This window comes from Rhinolophus ferrumequinum, chromosome 18 (genome assembly GCF_004115265.2).
Source record: "Rhinolophus ferrumequinum isolate MPI-CBG mRhiFer1 chromosome 18, mRhiFer1_v1.p, whole genome shotgun sequence".
NCBI classification, from domain to species: domain Eukaryota; kingdom Metazoa; phylum Chordata; class Mammalia; order Chiroptera; family Rhinolophidae; genus Rhinolophus; species Rhinolophus ferrumequinum.
In genome coordinates this window covers 50,975,658-50,991,964 of record NC_046301.1, presented here as the reverse complement: position 1 = coordinate 50,991,964, position 16,307 = coordinate 50,975,658, and the positions used below count along the sequence as shown (strand labels likewise).

The 16,307-nt window shown below is 56.0% G+C and overlaps 1 protein-coding gene across 13 annotated transcripts in view; it reads right to left on the bottom strand.

The window, feature by feature from the left end:
• Positions 1 to 16,307, bottom strand: part of MAST3 (microtubule associated serine/threonine kinase 3) — a 35,647-nt gene that overhangs the window by 18,028 nt on the left and 1,312 nt on the right. Inside the window, exons 2-9 of one of the 13 annotated variants that reach the window (XM_033135068.1) lie at positions 12,158 to 12,189; positions 9,684 to 9,773; positions 1,905 to 1,993; positions 1,746 to 1,818; positions 1,555 to 1,575; positions 983 to 1,061; positions 398 to 558; positions 148 to 223 (exon numbers count right to left, since the gene is read on the bottom strand). In XM_033135068.1, the coding sequence (XP_032990959.1) occupies positions 148 to 223; positions 398 to 558; positions 983 to 1,061; positions 1,555 to 1,575; positions 1,746 to 1,818; positions 1,905 to 1,993; positions 9,684 to 9,773; positions 12,158 to 12,189 (621 nt within the window). Of the gene's footprint in view, positions 1 to 147; positions 224 to 397; positions 559 to 982; positions 1,062 to 1,554; positions 1,576 to 1,745; positions 1,819 to 1,904; positions 1,994 to 4,432; positions 4,647 to 9,683; positions 9,774 to 10,055; positions 10,657 to 10,850; positions 10,887 to 12,157; positions 12,190 to 16,307 lie in introns of those variants that run through there. The other 12 variants (XM_033135069.1, XM_033135071.1, XM_033135077.1 and 9 more) reach the window with 12 other exon arrangements.

Sequence of the window (16,307 nt, the reverse complement as noted above, 5' to 3'; positions counted from 1 at the left end):
AGGGGGATTTGAGACCCAGAGGGAAAAACAGAAATGGACAGATGTGGCGATATAGCCAAGAAGACAGAGAGTGCCTGTCTGTCACCCAGAGAGGGACAGCAACATGGAGGGGCGTTGGGGTCAGTCCAGACACATGGCGAGGCTTACCTTGGGGAACCTCTCCCGGTACACATGATTCATCATGACGATCTCATTGTCAAAGGTGCCTGTTGTGCGTCCTGGACTGAAGGGGGGGAGAGGAGGACCGTCAGCCTGTGACACGGGACCTGAGACCTAGCCCAGGGGAAGGGGGCTAAGCCAGGCTCCGGCAGGGTCAGGGCCAGAGGAAGAGCCATGGTGTGAATCCCAAAGCCAGCCCAGGGAGTGGCTGGGGCAGCGGTCAGAGGTCAAGGCCCACCTGAGGCTTCGGGAGCGGGGCCGAAGGCGGGGTGAGCGGTGTCCAACCTCCTCGTCAACCACACTCTCTGAGCTGCGGAAATGCTTGGACAGGAAATGCAGTTCGTCTGGCGTAGGCTGGAAAGGAAGCTGGTGGAGACGCTCCCGGGAGGATGAGCTTGACTGGCAGGAGGGGGTTATCAGGGCCACAGGTTCAGGGTCAGTGCCAAAGCCAGAACCCCCAGCGTTATTCTTCAAGGCCCAGGCTGCCAGCTGGTCACCTGATGGTAACCCTCACCTGCCTGGCTCCTATGCATCCCTCAAAACCAAAGCCCTCCCTGTCTGCCCCATTGGCAGCCCTAAGACCCCCCATGGCTAGGCCCTGACCCCACAGGCTAAGGACATCTGTGTAACCCAGACTGGGAGCTCCTGGGGCTGAGGCTAGAACCTCTCAGGGACCCCCCACGTTACCCAGAATGGGGCACAGAGAGAGCAGTAAGGATGTTTACTGACTGCATAACTATCTGACCCCTTGAAAAAACCAAAGACGTGTTCCCCTCCAACCTCGCACCCGCCTGTTTGCCCACCAGGGTGGGACTGTGGGTACCGAGACGGTAGAGCTGGGCGTGTTGGTTCCATAGCCAGAAGACGGGAGGGATGCAAGGGACCATCTTCTGCCGTCAGCCCTGGAGAGGAGAACCAGAAGAGTCGGAAGGAAGGCTTAGCCCCTGTGGTTTGTGGGGCCCAAGGACAGATATAGATTCTGGCTCCATTGGAGGAAGGATCCTCTACAAGGCTGGGAACAGTGATTCAGAGTGAGCAAGTCCACTGCGTGTTTCTTCCTCATCCTTCAGACACCTCCTCTGGGAAGTCCTCCCTGACTCCAACTGCCAGTGTGCCCCCCAATTAAAACTGCCACCTCTCTGAGTTACAGCCGCTGGGGTATATGCTGGCCCCCTCTAGCAGACTGAGGACTTCCCAAGGGCCAAAGTCCAGCTCCCCCTTCCTCAGTCCCCTAGCACGTGGCATACAGCAAGCAGGCAATAAGTATTGAATGAATAAGTGACATTTAAATGCCTGGCACACAACAACTCTTGTTAAGTGAATGGCTTTCAGTGAATTAATGATTCTTAGACCTGGTGGTGGTCCCTCTTCCTCCCCAGGGCTCGTTGAAATTACCTGTCTGTGCGAGGGATGTGGCTGCAGAAGACCGAGCCAGGGGCAGAAGCCAGAGGGAGGGATCACGGCAGGGCAGGGGCCAGGGGAGGGGAAAAGGCCAGTGAGGAGGCAGGTCCACTAAGTAACTGCCCCCTGCTTGTCCCCTTACCAGTCAAGAGGACACCATCCCCCCCAAACCAGGGACCACTAACCTCCGGGCAAAGGGGAAGTTGACAGCTGATGCTGCTGAGAAGTTCCGGGGACTATCCAGGGGGCTGTTGCCTGCTGAGAAGGAGGCCAGGGGAAACTGAGTCATCGGGGCTGGAGACAGGACACAGCACCCACCCACTTGCTTCCACGCTCATGCTCACCAGTTGGGACTGAGAGGGGCGACAGCGGCCTGGAAAGCGTTGGTGAGGGTGTTCCCACCACAAGGCTCTTGCGGTTCCCGCTGCGGCAGCTATGGGGGGAGGTGGGGACAAGGTCAGGTGCTGACTCCCAAGTGCCCAGGGGGGAGCACCTGTGAGGCCAGCTTTGGGGCAGGATAGGAAGCTGGGCACGACCACTCCCACTCTGCCCCCAGCGGGACCCCCCATGGCCCTTCCTTCGCCCAGCCTTTGAGGCCCAGTGGGAGTCATATTGGACACATATTACTATTATTAAATCTCCTGCTATTGTTGTTATATTATCCGTGGTGGCATGAAGTGCTGCTGGCCTCCTGGTGGTCGCTGTGAACAGCCAGGAGCCCCTACCCTGTCTTGTCAGGCGTCAGTATTCACAGTCCCACCCTCACACCTTTATCCACGCGTGGCCATTGCCAGGAGCTCTGGCAAATAAGGAAGAGGGTGGAGAGGACCCTGCAGCCTGCAGGTGGGTTGAGGTAGTCCCCTACCCCATTCCGTGCACCCTTTTCCAAGGCCACTGCCGAAGTCTCTTGGCAATGTCCCTCCCCAAGGTCCCCCCAAATGCCAGTCTGACCCTTAAAAACCCTAACACCAACATCTTGCACAGGTGAGTCCTGTCTCCAGTTCTGCCAAAGTGTTTCCCTCCTTCCCTCCATCCCAGCTCCTTCTAGCCATCAGCCCCCTGCCCAGGCAGTGCCCTTTGGTGCCTCGGCCCCAGCCCCCACCCTGGCAGAGGGAAGTTGGGAGCAACATTGTCCCCCTCCCTCCCCACCCCCCAGAGCAGTCACCCAGCAACGGCTCTGCTTGCTCTTGCTCTGCAAGTGCATCAGCCCACACACCCCATCCGCCAACGCGGCTCAGCCACAGCACACTGTGCAGGGAGGGAGATGAAACCTTGGGCCTCACAGGGCCAGGAACAGTGTCCCAGGCAGAAGGCAGTGCAGGCCAAAATGTGGGAGAGCATGGTCACCCTCCAACCCAGGCGACACGACACGACAGGCGGTGGGGGGGGAGGGAGAATGGCCTCCCCACAGCTGCCCCTCTGAACCTCAGTTGCCCCATCTGCATGCCTTGAAAGGTGCTGGAAAGATTTGATGAAACCCAAACACCGGGGCTCAGCTTCAGACCAGCGGGGGTACATGGTGGCAGGTATGTGTACTGTCATCTTTCTCCTGACAGTGCTCACGCGCCATGGCCTCCTCAGTGAATTAAGTCACCATTTGTCAATCCCAACAAGTCCGGAGGTGGGAGAGACCAGCTGCACCTATTTCCCCATGGGGGAAACTGAGGCTACAGATGTCAACAACCACAGGGATTGTCCTCTAGTCTGAGGTACAAAAGCAAAAGTGAAACCCACAGGTTCCTGCAAAACTTCCTGCCTACCCGCTCCACTTACCAGTCCCACATCCTCTCCCTGCCCCTCACCTGGTTCCTTACCCCCACACCCCTCCCTTCGCACCGCACCGCAATGCATCATTTGTCACTTCCAGCATTTGGGAAAAACACTTGGCCACCTCCCTCTTACTCTCAGGCAGGGCCTTCTTGAAAACAGCCAAGTTGGAGGTGTCAAAGGGGAAGTGGGCATCATCTGTTCATTTCCTGAGCAACTATCGAGTGCAGACTGTTTGTTCAGCCCTCCCTGGAGGAGGCCCAGGACCCTGAGAAGTGGCCTAGTCATTCAATCACCACTCATGTGGTTCAACAGAGAACGAGAATATGACAGAAAATAGGGGCCTAAGGCCAAGTTCCTGAACCCAGCCTCTGAGGTGCCCATAAGCCCTCTGTGGCTCCCCAGAGTCTGGAAGACGAGTCCAAGCCCTTGGACTTGGCATTCGAGATCCCATCGCCCGGCCTCTACCTGTGCTCCCCTCTGGGAATGTCACAACCCAGCACCAATGAGACACCCAATGAGACACAGAGAGGTGAATGAACTGCCTGAGGTCACACAGCCCGGCAGTACCTGACCTTTCATTTGAACCCAGGTCCAGTAGAGCCCATAGCCTTCACGTAGCCTCTCTGCTTTTCAAAAGGAGAAACTGAGACTCCAAGAGAGGCCAGGCTTTGCTCTAGGTTAAACCCAGCGATCGGCGTTCCTCACACCCCACATGCACGCCAGCCTCGTGTAGCAAATATTTGCTTGTGAACCAAGATTTCCGCTGACTGGGCCCCAGGGACAGACCAGCCTCAGGTTTTCCAAGAAGCACCTCCCCAGGTTGGCCCAGACCTCGAGCCCCGGGTTTAAATCCTGCCTCTGTCTCAACGCCCTACTACCTCCTCACCACCTTAGCCGCGACCCCGACAGACATCCCAGTGAGAGTAACGAGGGGCGCAGAAAGGATGTCTGGAAAACTAGGGGATACCTCGATCCCAGAAAGTCCTCCCCCGTCCTCCTACCGCCGCGCACTGGGGCCCTCGCCACGCCGCCGGGACACATTCCTGGCAACTCGTGTCTACTCGGCCGGCCGCCGCGCCTTTCCCCGCGCCGTTTCCCCTACCTCTTGGAGCGCTGCAGAAGCGCGCCCTTGGCCAAGCGGCTCCGGTGGCCGGGAGCCGCCACCGCCGTCCAGTAGCTGGGGTCGGACATGCTGCTCCTTCCCTTTGTGCCACCCAAGGCCCGGGAGGCGCGGGGGAGCAGCCGGCGGCAGGGCACGAACCTCCGCGGCGGGATCCGCCGGGGTGGCCCAGCGGAGCGGGGAGGGGAGGGGGGCGCGCCGCGGGGCTGGGGGCGGGGCGGGGGGAGGAGGAAGCGCGCGCTCGGGAGCGCGGCCGAGAACCCGGCCCAGGCGAGCGCGGAGGCGGGACCTGGAGGGGGCGGGGCGAGCGGCGCCGAAGCGAGCCCGGCCGCCCCGCGGGCTCTTGAGCGGGCGGGGTGTTGCCAGGGCCGCGGTCGGAGGGTCGGGCGTTGCCAGGGGTGTGGGAGGTGAGGGCGGGGCGTTGGCGGTACCTGGAGTTTGGGCCTTGGAACTTGGGTTCCTTTTGCTTAAAATGTAAATCTGATCTCGGTCCCCCTTTCCCCTTCTCAGGCGGCTATAACCCCTTCTGCTGAGTGCGACACTCAAGGCCCATCCAGAGGCCTGGCCGGGATCGTGCTACCACGCCCACACTGGCTCCACTTCTTGGAATGCCCTTCCTGCCCGGCAAAATCCAGCTTTCTCTCCTCCAGGAAGCCTTCTCTTGTGTCTGTTTGGCTTTGTCTTCCCCTGGCCCTTGGGATCCTTATGGTCTCTGCATCTCCCAGTACTGGGATGGCACAGACAGCGTGTTTAGCAAACTGAGTCAGGGCATCTGACACGCTCTGCCTGTCTGTGTGATAGAAAAGGCCATCAGCCTTCCTACAGTCAGGAATGAGATGACTGATTTAACTTCGCAAGCCTCAGTCTTTTCAGCAGTAAAATGGGAGGAAAATGGGGCTGACAAGAGGATTACAGGAGTTAGACGTAAATGTTAACATCAGGCTACTTCCAGGTCTCTGTTTCCCCATCTACACATATTCCTGGTGAAAATGGAATAGCATTGAAGGCACAGAAAGTGACTGGTACTAGGCTGGGGATACAGTACTTCGTGTTCACTGTGGAAGGAGAAATGTCTCATACAGTAGGCAGTGAATTAATGCTTCCTCCTCTCATGACAGCCCTAGGAAGTCTGGGACATCGTCACTCTGAGGGCAGTCCCTTCACAGGCCACACGACACTTTGGGAACTGACCCAGATCCCACAGACCCCACATCTGAGAAGGGGAGACTCATGCGTGGAGGGGGTGCTGCTGTCCAGTGTGTAGCCCTAACCCTGCCCATCCCTCCTGCCACCAATTTTGCTCCGCAAGTCTCTCCCAGACTCTCTACTCTGCTCTTCCATGTCCAGTGTCACCCTCAGATGGCCCGCCCTGTGGTCCAGATACCTACTGGGTATCTCCCCAGGAATGCTCTCCAGGTCCCCCAGACTGGGGCTCAAACACTCATATCTGACCATTCATTCACTCATCACACACTGATTGAGTACCTACTGTGTGCCTGCCCCTGTGCCTAACCCTGGGGACCCAGTGAAAATGAGGTCACAAATAATCCTTCCTCTCAGGGACCCGCAGTCTCATGGGGAGGCAGACAGCAAATGGGAAACAATTAAATGAACAAGTTAATTTCAATCACTGAAGTCAAGGAAAACAAAAGAACAGGAGTAACACTGGCAAAAACAACTGTAGCTGGGTGGCCTCTCTGAGAAGGCAACACTGCAGCCCGTGGAGATGTTGAGAAGGAAGAGACACCCGCCATGGAGAAAGAGTGTCCCAGGCAGAGGGCACGGTTGGTACAAAGGTCTTGAGGCAGGACTGAGGGGAAGATGCCAGCAGGACTGACCATGTAGGCCTTGTGGGCTGCAGGGAAAGTACAGTTTTACTATAGGAGCCATGGGGAGCCATGGAGGATATGGGGACAGGTGTGGTCTGGATTCTGTAAACCTGCCCGTGTCTGCCATCGGAAACAGAAGCTGTCAGAGGCAGGAGTGGAAGTGGCAGGAGACTAGTGAGGGGTTGTGACGGGGTCTGGGAAGGGGACACTGAGGCTTAGATCAGGGTGGGGCTGTGAAGACAAGTGGGTGGATTCTAGACTTGTTTTGACTCCAAAGGACAGGCCTTGCTGAGGGGCCAGAAGTGGAGATGAGGATGGGTGGGGTCACCTACTGCCCTCACGTGTCCAGCCTCCTGTGTAGAGGGAACTTGAGGTCCCCCAGGTCTGGGGCACCCAAGTAGGGATGAAACCACGGTCTTGTGTCACCGTATGCTTACATGCTGTACCCATGAGCTCCCCCGATGTGTACACACAGTTAAGAAAGCAGCTGCCCCTCCTCCCCAGCTGCGGCTGAACTCTGTACCACCTACATGCCCGGTAACGCCCACTGCACTGGCGTCCCCAGTAGCTGTCTCTCCTACGCCCATCTGGCCTCAGTTTTCCTCCTCTGCAGAATAGGGCTGCAGCTGACAATCCAGAGGGCCTGTGGCCATGGCAAAGGCCTCCCATGGAAGGCTGCCTGAGCCACCAACCTCTGGTGCCAGCCCACTGCCCACCAGATCACGTCTCTCCCCTGTTCACACAACCTCCATGGCTCTTTACTGCTTTTACAGCAAAAACACACTCCTGGGTAAATCCTTCTCCTAGGGTTTGGATCCCAACCCTGTCTGTGACTCAGGCTTTGCCTCTCTGCTTTTGCTAGTGATTGTAAATGGATAAGCCCCAGGTGGATGTACAGACCCCCCCCCCCAAAACCCCTCATAGGTCTGACTACCTCAGCCCTTCCCACTTGCCCACATGCTGTCCACACCCCTTCTAGCCCCATATCTTGTAGGGCTCCTCGTACCCCGGGTAGAAAACCCAAATTCTTCCCATCCTTGGCATGCAAGGTCCCAGAGGGAACACTTCTCTGACAGTGCTCTTCCTGCTTGGAACAACTTGTCACCCCCTTGTCTGTGACAGCCCAACTCAGGACCTACTTCAACTCCCCTTCCCACCACCACCACAGGCAGTGCCTTCCCAGCTTCTTCCCATGTGTCCATGCCACAAGCATTAACTGAATACCTGGTGTATAGGTATATAGGTATATGCCCTGAGGGTATATAGGATGACCGGGACAGATCCAGGTCTGGCCCTCAAGGGGCTCCCAGACCTCTGGTTGAGAAAAATAACCCAATAATCACACAAGAAAACATGGAAATCACACCCATGATGGGATCCGGATGAGGAAAATAGATGGATGTAACCAGAGCTTAGGGGCTCTTAAGTGTGTGTATGGGGGTGTTCAGGGAAGACTTCCTATCTGAGGGCTTGATGGAGATTTGACAAAGAAAGGAGGAAATGGAGCTCTGGGCAGAAGGGGTAGCAAGTGCAAAGGCCCTGTGGCTGGACCAGTTCGCGTGCTGGCAGTCCAGAAAGCTGCTTGGCTAGAGCAGGGTGAATGATGGAGAGATGGACAGGGAGAAAGCAAAGGAGTCAAAGGGGCTGGACCTAGGGGGACTTGGAGGCTGAGGGGACAAATGTGGGCTTATTCCTAGGGTGCTTGGAGTAGGAGAGGCAAGGACCCATTTCCTTGCCTCGCCCAAGGTGACGTTGCTATGCTGCCCCCTGGTGGCTAGTGAGGGAGCCCCGTGGCCTTAGCTAGAGCCCCAAACTGCCTCCATTTCTTCCTGGTAAAACTGGCTAAGGGCTCTCAACAGGTCCCTCCCTCATCCTGGCCTCTCCTGGGGTTGAGGCCAAGAACCCACAGTCAGTTCTGGCCTGACACTCTCTTCCATGTGTCCCTGGACAACATAATCTGACGTCTTGTGCCACTGAGATCCTGAGTTTCCTCTTTTGCTAAACGGGGACTACAGCAGTCCTGCATCCCACTGGACACCCTGACTGGTCCAGGCCCACCATCTCCTACCCAGATGTTGCTGTAGCCACTTCCCTGCCTCTGCCACCTCCATTCCTCTCCTCTGTCCCAGCAGACCTTTCTTCCCTGCAATGCAGCCCAGAGGCTTTAAAAAATATCTCAGTTCTGTCTCAGGACCTTTGCACATGCAGTTCCCTCTTGTCTGGTGCCTCTCTTCTCCATAGTTCTGCCCAGGCCTTGGCTCAAACATCACCTCCCTACCCCCAGGAGGTCCCTGTCTGAAAGTATCTTGTCTTTCCATTCACTTATTCATTGCCCACTTCCTGAGAGACCCGTGAGGAAGGGACTGATTATGTTCATCTTGTTCACAGGTATTCCCTTAGTACCTGGCAAACAGTAGGGGCCTAGTAAGTTCTTGTTGACTGAATGAAGGTGCAACCTACCTGTTGCACCTGGTATGGGTTCCAAATTGTTCCCTCTTCTCCCCATTAAAGGCCTGTGGGAAGAGCCTGAGCAGCTCATTTATACTAAAATGTAAAGGACTGATGGGTCACCAACTTCTAGACACCATGACCCTCACATCTGTCCCCTCCCTGAACTTGTGCCTGAGCTGTGCAAGGAGCCCATAATAACCCTGTTATTACCTCCTGTATGGGGGCAAGACCCTGAGCCCCACCAGTCACAGAGGGTGGCTCAAACCCTCAACAGACTCTGGTGGCCAAGCTGGCCCTGCCGCTTCTCCCGTAGACATACTGAACCAGGAGAACTGGTGTCTCCTCTCTGAGCCTCATTTTCCTCAGCTAAGAAATGGGGTCAGGAAGGGTGCCTCCCTCCCAGGGTTGAGGAGGGAATGGAAGCCTAGTGCTTAGTCAAGCTTGTTCTTTTCTGCCTATACCTCTCTGCCTGGGTAAGCCACTGGACACTCTGACTGGTAAGCCGTGCATGGGGCTCTAATGGTAGACTCTTAGCAGTTTGTGTGTGTGTGTGTGTGTGTGTGTGTGTACATTCAGAGTGAGGCGCTTTCCCATTGAGCTGGGTGTGGGAGAATCCCTGAGGTCACAGCCTGGGAGCCAGGCCAATTCTACAGGAGGGGCCCTGAGAAGGCTGGGAACCCAGCACCTGTCTCGGGATGTCCTTGGGCAACAACTCAAGTTCTGGCCTCGCCTTGGCCACCTGTCAGATAGGGGATCTGCTGGCTATGACTGAAAATGCAGTTTCCCCATCACAGCTCTATCATAGTGCCATTTTATGGAGGGGTAAACTGAAGCCCAGAGAGGCGAGGTCAGAAGCCCACAGTACCTTGGGGAGAGAGCTGGGTCTGGGCAGTTTCCAAGGCTCTGGGGTACCAGGGTGATGTCTGAGCCCCGCCTGGCGCACTGTCACTTACCTCCAGGGGTGCAAGCCCAGCGAGGGGCTGCAAGGGCTGCAGGGGCTGCTGGGGCTCAGCAAGGATGGGCTCTGGCTGCTCGGAGACAGACTGCAAAGAAAGAGGCCAGGGACGGTGAACCTGGCAGCGCCCCCTGCGTGTGGCCGAATCCGGATACTGGACCAGGGTTGCGGTTCCCTTCGGGAGAAGGGGCCCAAGGCCCGGGATTCTGGGTCTAGCGCAGGCCTCGAGGGCGGGGCCAGACCGATGACCCGGGAGGGTTCCCCGGAGGCGGCGATGCCAGTATGGGCGACTTGAACAGAGAAGCCGGGGAAAGGTGGTTGTCAGCCTGCTCTTCCCCACCACCGTCCCCTTCCCCGGCCAAGCACTCACTCGAGAGTCAGCGCCGGGATGTGCAGCTTGTCCCTGCGGGACTTCATGCCGAGGCCGGGGCCGCGTCTATGCTGCCGGGTACCGACGCCCCCTTCGTGGCCCCCAAGCCCTTCTCGCGGCGCGATCTGACAGACGGACAGACGCGAACCCAGGGACAGCACGCCTGGCGGGAGCGGCTGACGCGGCGCGGAGACTGGGCCGCCTGGGGCGCGGGGTGGTAGGGGGGCGGGATCTCTTTGCTTCGGGGCGGGGCTCGGAGTCCCGCACCTGTGCGCAGGCCCAGCCCAGTGGGAGCAGTCGGAATGCGTGAGGCGGGATCTGCCGGTGCCAACCCCTCTTGGGGGGGGACGCCGAGGCTACTGGGTCCCAGGCCCTCGGACTGCATGGCGGGAAAGGAAGGGCAGTCATCGCTGGTCGGCCCGCATCATTGCTCGCTCGTCTGGTTCCGCCCGTTCTCCTCCTCTGCTCCCGCCCCGCTCTCAGGGGTCTCCGGTACCCAGAATCCGAGCGCGCTCCGCCCCTATCCCTCAACCCCAACGTTGGCGACCTCTGGCGGCGGGTCTCAGCCTCCACGCGAGGCCCCGGCGATGTCTCCAGGCCTGTGCTCCACTGGGTCCCTCTGCCAGGAACGTCAGCCCCTCACTAGCCCCTCCTCCGCGAAGCCGCCCCTACTCGACCACACAGGGCACCCCGAACCCCACCCTCTCTCCAGCCCAGATTCCCAGAAGGACTGGGGTCGTGGCTCTGACCCCCTTGAAACCTCAGGTATACCTAGTTGGCGGAGACTAGACAAACCTCAGGGAGTCTTTGTCCCCGTCCTGCCCCATGGCCCGGAACTTTGCCCTCCCCGTGGTTGACTGATTCACTGTCCATCACTCCTCCCCCAGCCTGGGCAAAGGTCGGGGACAGTGCCTACTGGGCAATGTCCGAGCCCCCGCCCCTACCAGGGCCTTCAAACACCTCCCCACCAGCTGCACTATCCTCAGTGCAAACACAGCAGATGGTCGGGGTTTGGGGGTCACTCTGTCCCCATACTCCACCATCAGATTTCAAATTCTCATCCAACACCCAGGACCTCCCCTTTCTCCTCCCCCTCTACCTCCCTTGTGCTCACTCACTCCACCTACCCTTCTCCAAACTGTTCTTCCAATGCCAAGCTGGTTCGCACCTCAAGACCTTTGTACATGCTGTTCCCTCTGCCTGGAATGCTGTTCCCCTTAGATATTACTCCTGGTCTCTTACTCCTGTTCCAGATCTCGACTCAAACATTTGCAAGAGGCCCACTTCTTCAGAGCTAAAGCTGCCCCCAGCCATCTGTCTCTATTTCATCTCTCATAATATCACTTCACCATCACTTTCCCCAAGAGAGTTTGAACTCTGTGGGCAGGGTATAGCAATGACTTGTCCCTGTGTCCTCTGTGTCTGGAACAGGGCCTGGCACACAGTAGGCACTCAAAAAACAGCTTGTTGAGTGAGCGATTTCACTGAAGGGCAAGAAATTTGCACCCCCAACTCAGGCAAACACATCCCCCACGAGGGAGTGTCTGCACTTACATACCTCCAGACCACCAGCACAAGGCAAAACCCTAACCCCCGCTGGGCTTTAGTTTCCCCATCTGTTAACTAGCAAAGGCACTGAATAAAATGTTCTTTGAACCTTCAGGGAATCCCAAAATGCCAACCTATAGGAACATGTATGTGACCCTGAAGGATACAATTTTCTACTCAGGTTCACTGAAAGACAGTGAGCTCCCTGTCATGGGAAGCATGCAAGCTGCTTCCATACTACTAAGTTGGAGTTCTAGAGTCTAGACTCTGGATGCCAGAGAAGTTTGTCCCCTTCTGAGCTGCTTGCCCTTGAACCAGTGAGGCAACCCCTTTGCACCTCAGTTTCCTCATTTGCAAGCTGGCTTGCGTCTCCCACCCTCTGGTAAGGCCAAGTGAGGCACTTATGAAGCACTTTGCAAAAACCAGGGACAGGATCAAGGTGAGAAGCTTTGTTGTAGTTATTGAAAAAATTCACAATTCGGAGGCTGGTGCTGAAATATCCATGCCCAGGACCACAGGGCCCCACCCAGCCCACCAGCCCCAGGTGAACTCACCCACGACCACGGCGCGGCAGGCTCAACTCCTTCTGAAATGAGATGAAAACAAAGATCATTTCCAGGGAGACAAATCCTTCTCATCCCTGGCCCTCCACCCACCTCACCTCCGTATCGGCCCCATGCTCACCCTGCTCCAACAGATGCCTTCTTTCTGCTTGCCCCACACACTAGGCTGAGCTCTGCCTCAGGATCTTTGCACCAGTTGTGTCCTCTGCCAGGCCCACCCTCCTTCTCCTCTGGTGCTAGTTAATTGCAGCTCATCCCTCAGTTCTCAGCTCAAGTAGCCCTTCCTCCTGGAAGCCCTCCCAGACTCCCAATCTATCTCCCTGCCCAGCTTATAACCTACTTGCATTAAAAATAACTTCATTATTTAAAACAACAAATTAGTTATATTTATAAAGAAGCATGTCAATAGTGGCTAAATACTAATAATCTGTTGAGGAAAGAGAGATTCCTGAGTCAACCTCACTCTGCCCCTTCCAGATCTGAAAGCCATTCTCCCCTCATCCTCCGCAGAGTCTATGCAGGTTTAGGTTCTGAGCACTGGTGGGGAGAGGGAGTCCTGACCAGTGACTCCCTATTGAAGACCCTTTTAGAGCTCAGCAAGCTGACCTGCCCAAACCTGGGTGCCCTCACATACAAGTCAGAAAAGCCCTGTGCTTGGGGTCCACTATGACCCCAGAGTCCACCCTCAAATGTGGCTCACCCAAGAGGAATTTTAAATTCTCAAAAGGCTGTGTAGCACAAGTTTAGAATCTGTGGACACTCAGACTTGGGTCCAGATCTATTATCTGTTCCTTCCTGGCTATGGGACGTTGAGCAAGTGACTTGAACTCCGTGTGCTTATGTTCTCTGGTCTGTACTTTGGAGATCAGGAGGGTTCCACGGTAATAATGATCAGCCATTATTATTATTGTTGTTATTGTTGCGCTCAGCAAGGGCCTCCGCGGACTATCAGAAAACCTGGCAAATTTTATATTTACTGAGTCGCCTACTGCGCTCCAGGAGCAAGGTCCGTTTTTCCCAGATGGGGAAACTGAGGTGTGGAGAGAAGCCGACCGCCAACGCCTCCTGGCGGGGAGAAGGCCGAGAATCCAGATTTCTGGACACCCGTCCCCCCAACACACACACAGACACGCGTGCGCGCGGGCAGAGGCGGTCGCGTGGAGGACACACGACTATTTTTATCTAGGTGGGCTCCCGGCTGCCCACATCCAGAGCCGGGCGTTTGCCATGGTAACCAGTGACATCACCAGCCCCCGCAGCCAATTGGAGGGGACCGGAAGCTGCTGGGCGCGGGACAACCCCAAGGGAAAGGTTGGCAGGGTAGTCGGTAGCGGGAGAGGAGAGTATGTTGGGGTGCGGTGTCACCCCCAGGACACCTCAGCTACCTTGAGCTCAGGAAACTGAGCCATTAAAGGTGGGAGAAGGCTGACCTGTCACCCTGAGGTCTTCCTCTGCTTAAATACCTCTGGGAACAGAGAACTCACTACTATTCAGGGCAAGCGGTCATATAGCCAGCAATCACCACCACCTCCATTAGGGTCTCCTTCTGCCCCCTCCAACTGAAATGGGATCTTATGCCAGCTCCCCACTCCCAACTTCTACTGACCCGAGAAACAGGGAGGAGCTGGGATGTGAACCAAGGGTACCAACTGCACACACACCCTTCCGCAACCATTTTCCTCCAAAGCCCCGAGAATACTGGATTCCCAGTCCGGCTCCCCCCAATCTGGTCTGTGTGACCCCTGGCAAGTGACTTCACCCCTCTGTGCCTCAGTTTCCTTATTTGGAAAATGGCCCTGGGAGGAATCAAGGAGCAAGCTCAGGGGCAGCTTCTGTAAATCAGAGCCACAACAATAATTTTGTGAGGTTAATAATAACCACCAATTTCACCACAAATATTAATTTGCTTCCAAAATACAAAATGACAGGAAGTGGCAGAGAGAGATGAGGGAAGATGCGCCGTGCCCTCGCCTCCTTCTTGCAAAGGCTCTGTGGAAGACCAGGCCTACACGGAACTCTCCCAGCACCGCCCCCGGACCCTGTGCTCCCTGCACCATCTGCTGCTACCCTCAGGCCCCTCTTTGCCGGCTGTTCCCCAGAGAATGGCTCCCACCTAGGTGAGAGTAGGAGGGGACCCTGATCCCCTAGAACCGCCCTTTCAAGATAATATTTACAGCATCCTCTTTGATGCTTTGCTGGGTTTGGCAATGATGCCTCCCCACCAGAAGCCTCGGCTGCACCTTGAGGAACCCCCAGTCCGGAGGAGACAGAGCAGGGCACAATTCCCATACTGGAGGCATTAGAGGGGACCCAGAGGGAGAGAAGGGGCTGGAAAGGGGCATCAGGCTGGGCCAGCAGGCCAATGGGAAACAGTTGGGTGGAGATGGGACTCAGCCCAGTGGGCCCCAAGCCCCCTGGAAATTTCTCAGCTGGGGCAAATTGGGAGACATGTCAACAGGCACCATATGGCACAAGCTCAAGGGTTACTGGAGAATAAGTGGAACTGGGCCATAAGGAAGCAGGTTGGACCTTCCAGGGAGTCTCCTAGCAGCAACAGAGACAAAGGCCAGACACAGGTTCTTGCCACTTTCTCTACCCCAGATGCTCTGGGGAATCTGGTGTTTTAAAAGTCTGTGGTTTCCAAGTGGGAAGTGATGAAAATAATGATAAAATAATAGTAATAGTCGTGGTTAGTAATAACAGCTCATGTTAACTGGCTCCTATAAATGCTACACAGAAGACGGAGCGTAACCCAAATCAGGAAGTACCAGTCTCTCCTCTTTCCCTGACCCACAGCCAATCCAAACTGGTGGCCCACAAACTGGTGGCTGGCAAACTGATGGCCAGTGGGCCAGGCCAATCCTGTTTACCACCTCCCAGATTGGCCAGGATACTATTGTGTGGGCTGGGCAATCAGCACCTGACTTGAGTCCCCTAGCTTCCCCAAGATTTTATGAATTGACTCATTGGCCTTTGGCAAAGATCAACCTCCAGGACATCTGATTGGCTCTGACCAGCAGGCTGCCACCTGATTGGCTGGGGTGTTCCCAGCACCATTAACTAGTACCCCAGGTAAGGGAGTCTGTGGCTGATGCCCCAAACTGAGGCCCTTAAAATTTTTGCACCCTCAGGTGCCAGACTGGTTAGAATTCCAACTCTCTGACTTACCAGGCTGTTACTTACCCTCTTGAGCCTCAGTTTCCCCTCTGAAAAAATCAGGTTATTAACAGCACTGATCTCTCGATCTCTTAGGAGAATTAAATGAATGTACAGTGCTTAACATTTGTGGGGCCTGTTAATGTGAACAGTTATTTCTAATTCTACTATTATTTCATTATGATTTCCATTGTCTCCTATTTGGTCTTTTGCTCCAGGTGTCCCCCTGGCTTCTGGCTTCCCCTTTGGCCCCCCACCAGCTCCAGAGGAGTCTTTCAAGACCTCAGACCTGGGCATTCCTCCCTTACTCCAGTACCTTCCATAGCTCCCAATCACTCCACGGAGGTATAACCTCTTCAAAATCGGCGTTGAAGGCATTGGAAACAGTCCCCTCTCACACAGTCAGCTCTACCACTAAGAAATGGCTTCTAGTTTCCTCATAAAACACATATGGTTTCCTGTCTCTGGGCCTTTTTGCACATGCTGTGCTTTCACGCATGTGGGCTATCCCTCCTCATCCCTCCACCTCCTTGGCTGGAGGTCTTTCAGGGTAGGATTGCTCTGGAAGGAAAGCAAAACGTGCCTGGATTCAAATCCCGGTTCTATCACCTACACGCTGTCCTGGACAGTGGCTATGCTGCTCTGAGACTCAGTTTCCCGTTTTGTAACATGGGAATCATCAGGGAATGGGTGCCTTCTTTCCCTGGAACGGGTCCCCACTTCTGACATCAGCAGCGCCCCCACTCGCCTACCCAAAGGCGGTTTCTCTATTTTAAGAGGCCGCGGGCGAGTGGGGGGGGGACAGGCTCGAGTCTTAACAGGGCTTCAGGCGGGGTCTGTCCCTTCACAACATCCCACTGCTCACCAGCCCTGCCCCATCCCCTCCTTTAGGCTCCCCTTCCGCCCCTATCCCCTGCCACGCTCTCAGGCATCTCTGCCCTGCAGCTCTGCTGGAGCCTTCCCTGAATGCCCCTAACACCACACA